The sequence below is a fragment of the Peromyscus californicus genome, unplaced genomic scaffold (genome assembly GCF_007827085.1).
Source record: "Peromyscus californicus insignis strain IS unplaced genomic scaffold, ASM782708v3 Scaffold_13__1_contigs__length_99412109, whole genome shotgun sequence".
Classification (NCBI taxonomy): domain Eukaryota; kingdom Metazoa; phylum Chordata; class Mammalia; order Rodentia; family Cricetidae; genus Peromyscus; species Peromyscus californicus.
In genome coordinates this window covers 10,341,045-10,355,255 of record NW_026294424.1, presented here as the reverse complement: position 1 = coordinate 10,355,255, position 14,211 = coordinate 10,341,045, and the positions used below count along the sequence as shown (strand labels likewise).

The window sequence follows — 14,211 nt, the reverse complement described above, 5'->3', positions numbered from 1 at the left end:
CATCTGAGAAATGAGAAGACAAACCGCCCCATAAGAGGGGCTGCAGGCAAGCCTGTAGGGAATTTTCTTAATTAGTGATTGATGGGGGAGGGCCCAGTGCATGGTAGGTGGGGCCATCCCTAGGCTGATGGTCCTGGGTTCTATAAGAAAGCAGGCTGAGCAAGCCATGAGAAACAAGCCAATAAGCAGCTTCCCTCCACAGACTCTTCACCAGTTCCTGCTTCCAGTTTCCTATCTCACTTGAGTTCTGCCCCAACTTCCCCAACTTGCCTTTGGGCGTGGTGTTTACTCCAACACTAGTAACCCTAACTAAGATAAGGGAGGGTTGTCTAAAATCCTTGCTGCCCACCCATCCTACCTTAATCTCCTCTCTGCCCAGCTGTCTGAAGCAAGCTTGGGGTTACCACCACCTGCCATCAAACACTAAACCTGCCCCCTGGCATTTGCCAATGGCCTAACCCATGCCCGCCAGAATCTCCTTACCCAGCCAGCACTGCTCTGACAAATCTCTGGGCTGCTACAGCCAGCCCTGGCTGCCCAACCCACTTCACTAAGAAGCCCTTCCTGCTGCCTCCACTGAGGAACATGCCGATGGCGGAAATGGCCGCCCCATCCCCTCAGTTCCTCAGCACCCGTACCCACCCCAGGCAGAGGCTGGGCAAAAGAGAATGTGACTCCATCCCACAAACCCCTTCACCACCTTGAAGGGTAAAGGCGATAGGGTGTAAGACCCCAGGAAGTTTGCGCAGGAAGTAGCACCCCGATAAATCGCTTGCCCAGGTGTTCCCACCTCTGCCTTCTGCTCCCTTCCTCCCACGCTCAGTGGTTCCCACTCTTCCTAGGGTACAGCTGGTGTCCTGTGGAAGCTGTCCCGTGCCTACGCAGGCTGGGAGCCGGAATCAGCGTAGATCTACAAGATAGATGAGCTACGGGGCCTTTCGGCCTACATGATAAAGTTCCGGAAGTGCAAAGGCCTCCTGAGACGTAAACCAGGCTCTCACATAGGGACAGAGAGCCTAAGGACAGAGTGCCACCCTTCAGCAAGGCTTGCAGGAGGCCTACTGTTCATCCCCAACATTCCTAGCATCAACAGGGGGTGGGGAGGGGGAGTCTGCGGCAGGAGCAGGGGCTTCAGCAGGGGCTGGGGGAAGGGGCAGCAGGTATTCTCCTGCTCAGAAGGGTGGCAAGCCCAGAGCAAGGCCAGCCCCAGAAGAGGCACAGTCAAGGCTCCTTGAGGAAGAGAGAGGGCTGCGGCTGTCTTAGGTGCACAGTGCCAGGCCAGCCAGGGCCGAGTGCAGCTTGCAGGACATGGTTCCACCTGGACGCCGCTTGAAAGAAGCCCGTGGAGCTTGTGAAGTGCCGGTGCCCGGGTCAGGCCTAACGGGGAATCATTGACCAGCGAGGCTCCTGCAGACACGGAGGCCGGCTTGGCAGAGCACCCCTCCAGAAGCCGTCCGGCTTTACAGAAGCGGCGCGAACACCGTGCGTGCTTACCGTGGCTAACTCGTCGAACTTGCCGAAGAGTTCATTGAGCAGCTTCACCAGCTCCTGGGCCGTGCACTGGGACGCCAGACCTGTGAAACCCACGATGTCTGCAAACAGGATGCTGCAAGAGGAAGGGGAGCCAGGTCACCTCTTCTTGGTCACTCAGGAAATCGTGACCTAGGAGCTGCGTGGCCTTTGCCGTCTATATCCTTATTTTACTCCTCAAAGCGATGGGGAGGTTTCCTCTTTCTCCTACAGGCAAGAAGGCCTAGGCTTCGAACAGCTGCCAGGCACACCTCTTGGTCACGGAGGGATTTCGCTAGCGGCTCGGCCACTTGAGCTTGCCATCCCCCATGCTGACCCCTCGCCCCACAGAGGGAGCTCCTGCTCCCTTCCCGGGAGCTCCCATAACTGCATCATCTACCTCTAAGAAAGTAGAGGTGGCCAGCTTTTAGGAAAGGACGGTCTCTCCCCACCAACCATCTTCTTCCCCTTCTGCTACCTGGATGCATGTGCCCGTCAGACTGCCAGAGGCAAAACCCTAAATCACTGTGTAGAACAGTGGTTCTCAACCTGTGGGTCATGACCCCTGTAGGGTGGAATGACCCTTTCACAGGGGTCACCTAAGACCATCAGAAAACACAGATATTTACATGACAGTCCATAACAGTAGCAAAATCACAGTTATGTAATAGCAACAAAAATAATTTTACGGTTGGAGATCACCACACGAGGAATTGTATTAAAGGGTCGCAGCATCAGGAAAGTTGAGAGCCACTGGTGTAGAAAGTCCACAGGCCCACAGGACTTCCTCCAAGTACTAGGTGTCTATTGCAGAACTGGAGTCAGCCTTCAGAACATGGTGCCTGCTCAACTTCCTACAGAAGATGAGACTCTAGAAGGTATTTCCTATTATTTCCTCTTTCAAAACTAAAACAGATTCTGCAAATATCTGAGAGGTGAAAAATCATACAGTGTTTGTCTTTCAACATTTCTTAGCTTTAAAGTCTGTCTTAAAATATGCTGCTCAAACATTCAGAGCTTTCCTGTCATTTCAGGACTTCCAGAAGCTAGATGCCCCGCCCCCCTGCACCCCCCCACCCCCCCCACCCCCCCCCCACACCCCCCCCCCGTGTGGGAGCTTCAAATGTCAGATAAAAAGAAATGAGTGTTCTCGGGGACAACAGTGGGTGTCACCAACGATAAGTCGGGCTAGGCAGCCCCGGAGGGAAGCAGGGGTTAGCGCTGGACTCTGGCAGAACTGTCCCACTCTGCTAGCCACAGCGAGGAGACTGTCGGCCCTGCCTTGTGCCCATTTCTCTGCTGTGACCTGGAAATGAGAGCTCACATGTTTATAACCATGTGCAATAATTTTAATTACTTTTGTTTTAAATTTTTCATACAGTATATTTTTTATCCCATTCTTTCCCCCTCTCCAAGCTTCTCCCCCTACCCATCCACCTAACTTCATGCTCCTTCTCTCTCTCTCTTTTTTTTATTAATTTATTTTTTATTTTATGTCCATTGGTGTTTTGCCATGGGTTTCAGGTGGGACTGGAGTTACAAACAGTTGTGAGCTGCCATGTGGGTGCTGGGAATTGAATCTGGGTCCTCTCAAAGAGCAGTCAGTGCTCTTACCACTGAGCCATCTCTCCAGCCCCCCTTCTCTCTCTTAAAAAAAGCAAACAAAAACCCAAAACTTAAACCAAATCAAATTTCTTTAAAAGTGCAAGCACGCATGCATGCACACACACACACCCCAAAAAAAAACAAAAAACAAAAAAAAAAAAACCATGGAGTCTATTTTGTGCTAGCCAACTACTTCCGAGCACGAGGCTGGACACTCCACTGAAGAGCACTGATTTTCCCTCTCCCAGCATCTTTTGGACTTGGTGTCCACTTCCCCTCCCACTGCTGGGATTGTGTGTGGCTTGAACCTGTGCAGGTCTTGCTCTGGTGTCACAGCCTCTTTGAGCTCAAACGTGTATCCGTCCTATTGCTCCTGGGGAGCTGTCATTTCCTCGTGGCCTCCATTCACAATTATTTGAAGTGTTGTTTATGTACTTGCAGGTTGCTCACTGAGGACTAGCTATGCTGGGCAGGTGTTTGGGATGGACCAGAAACAGGAGATTCCAATACACATCTCTGCCCTCGGGATTCTTTCTGGCCAGGGGAAGGGGACATTTGAAGTATGCCAAGGCTTTTCATTTAACTGTGGTGAAAACAGACAAGGAGATGGGTGAGGAGCCCCGACTGCCCAGCTATGATCAGAATAGCTTTACCTGACAAGAAGAGGGCAGGGTGGGAAGGAGACACAGAAGGAATGGGGCTCCATGGGCAGGGCCGGTGGTGCTGCTGCTGTGTGTCCTGCAGGACACAGACCTCTTTTTACTTCAGCCTTTGAATGTGCCTTCCTGGGACTCCGGGCTCTCCTCCCCATAAATCAGGCATTGTCTCACGCAAGATCACTCCAAGATCGTCCTTTCTCTCCTGTTACTTTCTGCCCACATCTCTGCCTGTCGTCACTTTGACCAGGATACACCTTGGTGTGGGTCTCTGAATTTACCCACTTTGAAACATATGGAGCTTCTGGGATATACAGATTAATATGGTGGGTTTTGGTTGTTGTTTTAAGGAATATTTTCGGTCATTGTTTCTTCAAGTATCCTGTCTTCTCCTTCTTCCCTTGTCTAGGGAATCTCATCATGTGCGTGTTCATAAACTTGGTAGTACCTCACAGAGGTCTGAAATTCTTCCCATTTCTCCATTTTCCCCACTCTCCTGCAGCCTGGAGATGCTCATGGCTCCGTCATTAAGCTCACTTATTCCTATGCTGCCTGCTCGAGTCAGCCACTGAACCCCTCCAGAAAATGTTTCACTTCACTTGTAGATCTTAAATATAGAACTCCTATTTGATTTGGTTATTTTTAAAAAAGTCTACTCTGTTGGTATTCTCTGTTTGGTGAGAAAACATCGCCATGGTTTCCTTTAATTACACAGACACAGTTTGTTCTTTGAACACATTTAAAATCGCTGACTTCAAATGTTTGTCTGAGAATCCCGATGTCTAGGCTTCCTTGGGGACAGTTTCTGCTGACTGCTTGCTTTGCCCATGTATGAGCCATACAAACTTTTTGCAGCATACCCAATATATTTCTGTTGAGAGCACAAGACAGCAGCTCTAGAAATCAGAGTCTCCCCCACCCCCATCTGAGGGCCCTGGTTACAACTGTCTGGTTTTGACACTATCTGTGTGAACTAATTCTGCATAGGCTTCGTCTTCTGAAATTCCCACGACTGTGCCTAAACCTTTGCAAAGCACCCATGTTCACTCAGTGCCCAGTTTTCCCTTTCTTTCTTTCCAGTCACCTTGCTGCCTGCCTCAGGGGTCACCACTGCCGGAAGCAGCTGCAATGCTGAAGGATCACCCAAGACCAGTCTCAACAAAAGTGTTGAGCGGCTGCGGCTGTGGTTGAGGCTCACACGGGGCTGAGTCAGGGCTGCTAGAGAAGGCTGATGAGAGGGCTTCCCAGGGAATCCCCAGGCTGTCAAACCCTGACGATTCTGACAGCAGAGCTTTGAAGGGGCACATTCTCAGCCTCCAGGGACTGTGGAGCTGAGGAGGAAGAGCAGGGGACAGGTGTGGACAGGCCACAGAGGCCCAGTTTTGATACCTCACAATCTCTCTTGAGGACACATTGGGTGATTGCAGGAGTTTGGTGAATCATCAAGCCGGATCTAATTCCAGTTATTCCTGCTCTTGCTGCTATGGAATCATTGCCAAAAACAATGTCACAGAACTTAGTCCATTTTTCTTTCTAGGATTTTATACATTTCAGGTTATAATCAACTTTAATTGATTTTGTATATGGTATCAGATGAGGGTCCAATTTCATTGATCCACGAACAGATGTTAAGTTTTTCTAGCACTATCTGTTGAAGATAACCCTTCCCTTATTCCACTTTTATCACTCTTGAGGATAGGTTGGGTACATGTATGCAGGTTTAATTCTGGGCTCCTTAGTCTATTCCATCCTAAGTTTTTGCTTTCATGCCATACTGTTTCAATCATGACAGCTTTGCAATATAATTTGTAGTCAAGAAGTACAGTGCCATTAGATCAGAAAATATAGTATGATTTACTTATCTCAAATTCATTAAGACTTTTCCATGACCTTATGAGATCTGTGCTAAAGAAAGAGCCACCGGCACTTAAGAAGAATGTTGAGTGGGATGATACAGTCTGTTTCGTCTACTAGCCCACATCTACAGTGTTATCATAGTCCTCTCTCTTTGTTCTTCTGTCTGGATGTTCTGCTCACCATCAGAGAGTGTGAATTACTATTGCTTTGATGGACATTTCCCCTTTCAGTTCTATGGAAACTCACTTTGCATATTTCAGTGTTTTTGTGCTGGGTGTGTGTTGTTATGACTGTTATTGTAATCTGGCTCATCAACCATGATAAAATGCCATCTCTTCAGACCATTTTGACATGAGTGTACTGGGGCTGATGAGGGCAAGGCCACCCTTGCTCTCCCCTGGTTCTCATTCACACGAATGCTCTTTTCCATCTCTACCCCTCCCGCTGGAAGTGCATCCTCCAATCTAAAGCAAGCTTCCTGTACACAAGGTGTAGTTAGGCTGCTTGGTTACTGTGGTTTGACTTGTGTCTGTTTGACTGAGGTTCCCACTCAGCCATTCTGTCTTTTGATTGATGGGGGATTTTACTCCATTTACATGTAGAATATTGATGGTGAAGGGCTCACACTACCTTTGTGTTATGTCTTTCCTCTTAGGTCTGTGGATCTTTCATTTGTATTATCGTCTGTGTTCTGCTGCTGTTTGTTGGTTTTCTGGATTGAAATACTGTGATTATTTCTCTCTCTCTCTCTCTCTCTCTCTCTCTCTCTCTCTCTCTCTCTCTCTCTCTCTCAGTTAACTTCTCGAATTAGTTATCATATCGCTGTTCAGTCACATAGAAAAAAATGTACATTTTAACACCTCTTCCATAATTTTTTTTTTTTTGGTTTTTCGAAACAGGGTTTCTCTGTGTAGCTTTGCGCCTCTCCTGGAACTCACTTGGTAGCCCAGGCTGGCCTCGAACTCACAGAGATCCGCCTGGCTCTGCCTCCCGAGTGCTGGGATTAAAGGCGTGCGCCACCACCGCCCGGCCCTCTTCCATAATTTACTCACCACAATTTACATGTGCTCGTATTGTATATTAAATTATTTTCTCATTACAGTTATTTAAAAATCTTTGACTCTTAACTTTTTTACATTTCTTTATGTGTTGTTCATGTGTGTGTGTGTGTGTGTGTGTGTGTGTGTGTGTGTGTGTGTGTTTGCATGTATGTGTGTGCACTGGTGCACATTTATGCTACAAAGCATGATCAGAGGACAGCATGCAAGGGTTGGTTCTCTTCTTCCACCATGTGGGTTCTGGGGATGAAACTCAGGCCTTCAAGCCTGGCAGCAAGCACCTCCCCCACCCCCTCTGCCCGCCCCATGCTGAGCATCTCTCCAGACAGGCTTTTCATACTTTTTGTGCAACCACAATAGAAAACTATTTGCCTTTATATACACACATACAACATGTCTATATTCACATATGCTCATCTTTATCAGTGAGTTTCAGTTTCTTATGCCACCATGTTGCTGTATAGGAGTCTTTCATTTCTCCCCAAGGATTCCTTTGAGCATTTTTTTATAATGCAGGTCGGGTGGCCACAAACTCCTACAACCTTCAACTATTTGACAGTGTCTCTGTCCTGCCTTCAATTCTGAGGAGAATTGTGCCAGGCACAGCACCTTTGGTCTATGGAGGGTTTTTTGTTTGCTTTAAACATCTGGAATATGTCACTTATGCTCTCTGCCCTGCATGGTTTCTGCCTAGAGATCCACTGAAACCCTAATGGGGTTCTGCTATTTACAGGGAAGTACTTTCTGCTGCTGCTTTCAAAATTCTCACGTTGTTTCTAACTTTACAGAACTTTATCATGTAAATTTCTTTAAGTTTGCCAGGGGTGGTGCACACCTTTAATCTCAGCACTCGGGAGGCAGAGGCAGATGGATCTCTGTGAGTTCAAAGCCAGCCTGGTCTACAAAGTGAGTTCCAGGACAGCCAGGAATACACAGAGGAAACCCTGCATTTAAAAATTAATTAATTAATTAATTAATTAATTAATTTCTTTACATTTATCTTATTTGGTGTCATATATGTTTCCTATTTCTGGATGCCCATTTCTGTCTGCATGTGTTTATCTGAAAAGCTTTTTTAAAAGTTTTATGGTCTGGGCAGTGGTAGTGCACCCCTTTGATCCCAGCACTTGGGAGGCAGAGGCAGGAGGATCTCTGTGAGTTGAAGGCCAGCCTGGGCTACAGAGTGAGATCTGGGACAGTCAGGACTACACCGAGAAACCCTGTCTTGAAAAAAGGAGGAGGAGGAGGGGGGGGGGAAGAGAAGGAGGAGGAGGAGGAGGAGGAGGAGGAGGAGGAGGAAGAAGGAGAAGAAGAAGAAGAAGAAGAAGAAGAAGAAGAAGAAGAAGAAGAAGAAGAAGAAGAAGAAGAAGAAGAAGAAGAAGAAAAGCTTTATGGCTCCTCTTCCTATTCTTCTTTTTCAGCAATTCCTATAATATGTGTTTCAGCCCAATGCTGACTTCTCATATCCCCTCATGAGATTCTTTTTTCTCTTTTTGACCCTCTGCCTGGGACCTTCCAGGGGCCCGTCTTCCAGTTCACTAATCTTTTTTTTTTTTTTCTGCTTGAGTCTCTATTCTCCTCCAGGGAATTTTATATTTGGTTGCTACAGTCTTAAGCTTTCCGACTTGGTACTCCTTCATGCTTTTATTTCCTTGTTGAAATTCTCATTTTCCTTGTGCATAATTCTTTTCTATCTTCATGAGAATTATTTTTATTCTCTTATGAAGTAATCCATGTAAGTGCATTTTCTCAGATCTGTGTCTACAGGTCTATCTTCCTCCTTTGTCTGGGGTGTCTTTGCCTGGCTCTTCATTCACAACCTTTAGAGACCAGCCCCTCATAAGAGAGCAACCACATCACTTATTCCACCCCTTGTTCAGGCCCTTTATCAACTCTTTGTGTCTCCGGTAGGCAGCTATGGGTTCCATCAGTTCATGCTGTCCTGAGCAGGAGACATGTGTGTGAGAGTTGTGGTTTCTTCCAGCACAAGCCCCACCTCTATTTCCCCAGCAAACCAAGACTGAATCAGACCTCTCAGAAATTCAGGACTCGAAGACAGATGCTGGTTATTTGGGCAGCCCCAGAGCAGATGGGGAACTGGTCACCTTGACAAATTCTCTCCCTCCCAGAGTGTGTTGGATAGTTTTATGTCAACTTGACCCAAACTAAAGTCATCTGTATTTGTGGAAGTATTAAGGCAACTTTACATAGTTAAAAGGGAGGTTTATTTTGTGGGGTAACTTACAAGTAAAGGGATAGGTTACAGGGTCCGGGAAAGGTGAAGTGCAGTCAGTCCAGCGGTGTTCTCTGGAGAACTCTGCTTGGTCTACCTCCAGTGTCCAGGATCTGGGAACCAAGAGAGCTGGCACATCCAGATCTCAGGTCTTAAGGGCTCCTCTCTCAGCCCCACCTCGCAGGCATGACAGTTACCGGAAGCCTCAATGGGGGTAGTACTTCCAGGTCAAAGCTGGAACAGCTACCCACTACACATCCGAGAGGAGGGACCCTCAACTAAGAAAATGTTCCTATAAGATGGGGCTTTAGGTATGTCTGTTGGGCATTTTCCTAATTAGTGATTAATGAGGGAGGGTCCAGCCTTTTGTGGGTGGAGCCACCCCTGGGCTGGTGGTCCTGGGTTCTATAAGAAAGCAGGCTGAGCAAGCCATGGGGTGTAGGCTAGTAAGCAGCATCCCTCCATGGTCACTGCATCCATCCCTGCCCTGACTTCTTTCAATGATGAATTACAATGTGGAGGTGTAAGCCAAATAAACCCTTTCCTCCACAACTAGCTTTTGGCCATGGTGTTTATTACAGTGATAGAAACTTAACTAAGACACGGGGAAGCTGCAGAGCTGGTTTGTGTATTTGTTTATCTTTCCGCTTTGTTGAACAAGCAGTAGGCCAATGATACCCTACTCACTCAAGTTACCAAAAGGCCCTCAACTGAGACGCCCTCCTACAGTATGCCCCCTCCAGGTTCACTTTGAAATGTTCTGGTGGCTGGTGCTCCTCCTCGGCAAGCAGCTGGGGTACTGAATTCTGTCCTTTCCAACTAACAAGGAGCAGCAGGTGCAGTAAGGGAAGCAAAGCAAATGTGAGTGTCAGCTAATCCTGCGTCCAGCCCTCCACCCACTGCCCGGGGCATCCTGCACATTTGTTTCACATGGCTGAATCTCAATTTCCTGATTTTCACGATGCTGGCAGCAATGCCAGCTGCTCACGGGAGTGAGAGGGTAGCAAACAACCAGGGACTCAGCAAGGAGCCTCTGAGCCCTCATTCTGGAGCCGTCTAAGTTCAAACACTGGCTGGCTCCATGGCTACTTTCCAAACAGCTGGGCCCTAATCCACACCACTTCAGCATCCTCCTCTGAGGAGGGAGGATGGCACTGGTCCCTACCAAACCGCATGAGAGCAGGGAGTGAAAGAATTCACAGATGTGCACAGAGCCAGATCTGTGAGCTGGTTTGCCACACGGGCTCTGCCTGCAGGCTCATACATTGATGTTTCACAAGCCTTAACTGCCAGGAGCCATCCCTGGCGGTGGATGGGTCCTGCAGAGGATGTAAGGAGTCGGTGGGGGATGGAAGTGAGCCAAGCCATGATGGTCTGGAGATTCTTGCAGCCTGACTCACTGGCAGCCAGAGTGCTTCTTTATTTATACAGAATTTAGTAAGCAGAAATACATCCATGATGTTCCAAAACATAGATCGCATCATTTTTGGTTTTGGACATGTGTTTCACTTCCCTTTGCTCATCTTTTAACCATCATTAATAAACTATGACAGAAGAGAGTTATCATTTCCAATCATTTTCCCTCAAGTTTTGACATCATTAATAAACAGAGTTATCATTCTTACTCATTAACCCCATAACCCAATTTTTAAGAATCTAAAGGCATTTGACAGCCTGTTCTCAAGCTCGTTGCTTTGGTTGCTTCAAGGACACTAGACCAAAACAAAAATCTTCAATCACCCTGGGCATTTTGCCATGTCCCAAGCAGTGTATTATTAACTCTTAGTGGTCAGAGTGCCCAGGAAAAATCCTCAGACCAAAGCTGCTGCAGTTATTATTCAAATTCTAGCATAATACAATCAATTGTATTGTATATAAATTCACATTTATATCTTTATAGAATTTGTCTATATGTCTAATTCTGGCATTCTGTTGTTCCTTGATCATATGTCATTATAGTGGCTCTGCATGAGCTACCTTTTCTAAGAGAGGGAGGTCCTGACACCTCAGACTTTTACCATCTTTCCACTCCATACTTTGCTCATCAATATGTCTCTGTGTAGGGCCACCTAACTGTCTGAGTGTACAGTGGGAAGAGGCTTGTAATCTGAACTGTGGGCAACTTACTTTGTTTTGAATATCTTGTTCTAGTGTAGTACAGGGACAGATGTTTTAAGAAAGTCTCATAGCCTCATGAAGAGACCTCTGGCTTCTTTATGTGTCACAACCTCCAAGGCATAAGGAAGACCTCCAAGTAGATAAGGATATCTCCCTCAAAGTGGGGGGAATAGTATGTTCAGTACTTTCCTGAGGAAGCTTAGAAGCAGTACTCCTGAGAGAGAGCATAAATGATTCATAAGGAATTTTCCATCAACCCAATATCCTCAAATTGTACAAATATTAAAAGTACCCCAAGTATGTAACAGGTGGAGATGAAAACCAAAGGTGACATGGCAGCCATCATGTGGCTCAGCTTTGCGGATCTTTGTCAAGTAGCTGTGCTGGCTTTATGACTTCTGCTGTTCCCAGCAGATATGACTGTGCCATCTCCCCTTTTTTTTTGTTTTAAAAAGATGACTGGAAGGACAAGAATCAAAATAAGCACAACTCCGAGGATTACTCCCAAATTAACTATAATAGGCCAAATGCTCTGTCCTGAACAAAAGAAGTGAGAGATTGTAAAAATCTGTGTGTAACCTCAGAAGCCAAGGTGGACTCCAATTGAGCTGAATTAATGGCTATACTTTGTTGATGCAAAGACCGCATGTTTATCGTTAGTTCAAGATTGCTCCATAGGCCATGGAGGTAGGACCTAACCTGTACCTAGGTTATCTTAGAAGCAACTGTATGTAAGTGGAGAGACATAAATCCATTTAAATTGTGAATGACGAGAGACAGTTAATCTAACCTTAATATTTTGAACTTGATTACCCATAAATAGAACTTCTTTTTCTAATGTTTTCACCCTATCCTCTAAATTTTTATCATTTCTTTTTTTTTTTTTTTTTTTTTTTTGGTTTTTCGAGACAGGGTTTCTCTGTGTAGCTTTGCACCTTTCCTGGAACTCACTTGGTAGCCCAGGCTGGCCTCGAACTCACAGAGATCCGCCTGGCTCTGCCTTCCCGAGTGCTGGGATTAAAGGCGTGCGCCACCACCGCCCGGCTCATTTCATTTTTTTGTGTGTGATAACATTTTCTGAGAACTGATTAACATGCTCTACAGTATGAACCTGTGCTACCCAAGATAAGAGAGTGTTTCACATGCTTTCATGTCTTCAGGGGCCAAAGCCTGGGAGTCCTGACGCCCACACCCAGAAGAGCCATCAAAGAACAAATGAACAGAAAGTACTTTGTGTCCACCCTGAGTGCCACTTGCATGGTGGCAATCCCAAACAGGTGACAGCTATTCTAAGTGCATTAAGCTATAATAAAAAGTATTTTTTAAAGACTATACAATACATAAAGATAAATAGTTTCAACAGAATCTAAGCAAGCAAACTTCAATCAACCTATCCACATGCTGGTTCATATGGAAGGCTCAGGATCTTTGCCTCCAAAATAGAAACAATAGCTCTGCCCTCCTCGGGCTGAGGAGATGAAGAAAGTGAGGAGGAAGAGCCCATCTCAAGCAATACTTTGCCATTATTCGGAAATGGAGAATCCCCAGTTCACCACAAAAACCCAATCTTTGGAACCAAGTTCTGTCTCCCTATTAACGTCGGAAGAGCAAGTACTGATGTAAAACGTGTGAAAGAGAACGGGCATGTGCCACCTAAGAGGCCACAGGCTCCTCTACATGGGACCAGCTTCCTTGCTGGACACCCGCCCACCTGAGCTTCTTGGCCATATCTCCTCTCTCCCCCTAAACTACAGAAATATTATAGCTCCCCTGTCCTCCTCCCCATCTTTCTCCCCACATCTTCATCCACTTCTCAGCTCCTCTACTCCCCACCCCACCCCAAAAAAAAACACACCTCATCACCTCTGCCCTGCAAACCCCCCAGTACACTGTTGAGCTGGGCTGGGCTGGTGCCATCCCTACCTCACGTTGTCGTGCCTCTGGATGTAAATCTTGTGGAAAATCCTCTCTGGGGGCTTCAGGAAGTCTTCCTTCATCTCCATGGCGACATTCCGGGGCAAGAGGCTCATGAGCAACCGCTCCTGAATAGGAGAAACATCATTTGTCAGACAGCAAGGACTTCCCCATTCCTGCTGGCCTAGGAGAGAAGCTGTCTTAAGTGGGGGCGGGGGGAGGGGGTGTCTCCAGACCCTGCTCAGGCAAGCCAGCACACGCCCAGGCCTGAAGGCACTGCCCAGACCCAAAGCTCCATGGACTGATACTCAAACATGGACCACCACTGAGCAAGCAATTGACTCCAGAAGCCTAACGCAGCATAGGTGGGCCTGACCTCATAGACGTGCTTACAGCCTTTGCACGCTACTCTTCCGGCCTACTGTGCACCAGGAGCTTCAGCCTGGCAAATTCCACTGTCTCCAACCAAGGCCCTACTCGGTCCCGCTCCCTTCCCTCTACTGTTCCAATGGGATCCAGAAATAGTCCTCAAGATTGAGTCTGGCTCCTTGTTACAGGAAGACACAGCCTCGGGAACAAGCTGACCCCTTCTCTTGGCCATTGTCTTCTCATGGCTCCCTGATCTGTGCAGGGCAAGCATTTTCTTTCTCTCCCTGGGAGAAAGGAATAAGTGTATGGTTTGTTTGTTTGTTTCAAGAAGGGATGAAGCACCCTGGAAAACCCATCCCGGCACCCTCCCAGACTTTGGTTTCCTGTCTGTGAGTTGGACTCTCATCTTCAAGATGTGACCTTCCCTGATCTTAGCCCTGGCCTGTTCTGACCCACCAGGCCTGTGTTGCTGTGTGCTGGATCTGAAGTGTAAGGGCCTCCATTTTCCCTCAGGGCTCTTATGACCTATCCCAGGTTGCCTTGCAAAGGAAGACCAAATATGGTCTTTCAATCGCAAGAATGGGGAAGAAGGACCTACTGACTATGGAGGACAAGGTTGAAGGAGGAGGATCAATCCCTGCTCTGATCTGCTGCAGGCTCTTCCCCAGACCCCTGACTATCTGGTCCAGCATCCTGGCCATCCTCCCTCTGGGGAATTTCAGCAGTCATGTCCATGGGATGCATTCCTTCCCTGCCATTCTCTGAGTCTCTCCTGAACCATGGTCCATGGTGACATGAGAGGCCACTTCTCTGACTAAAGGCAGCTGCAACCCTGGTGACTTTCTCAAGGACCTGAGCCTCTGTGTCCACAGAGACCATCAGGAGGACAGCT

At 47.2% G+C, this 14,211-nt stretch overlaps 1 protein-coding gene across 1 annotated transcript in view; it reads right to left on the bottom strand.

The window, feature by feature from the left end:
• The window catches only part of Adcy1 (adenylate cyclase 1), a 129,498-nt gene that overhangs the window by 79,623 nt on the left and 35,664 nt on the right, over positions 1 to 14,211 (bottom strand). Inside the window, exons 3-4 of the mRNA XM_052734485.1 lie at positions 12,960 to 13,078; positions 1,495 to 1,606 (exon numbers count right to left, since the gene is read on the bottom strand). Of these exons, the coding sequence (XP_052590445.1) occupies positions 1,495 to 1,606; positions 12,960 to 13,078 (231 nt within the window). The remainder of the gene's footprint in view (positions 1 to 1,494; positions 1,607 to 12,959; positions 13,079 to 14,211) is intronic.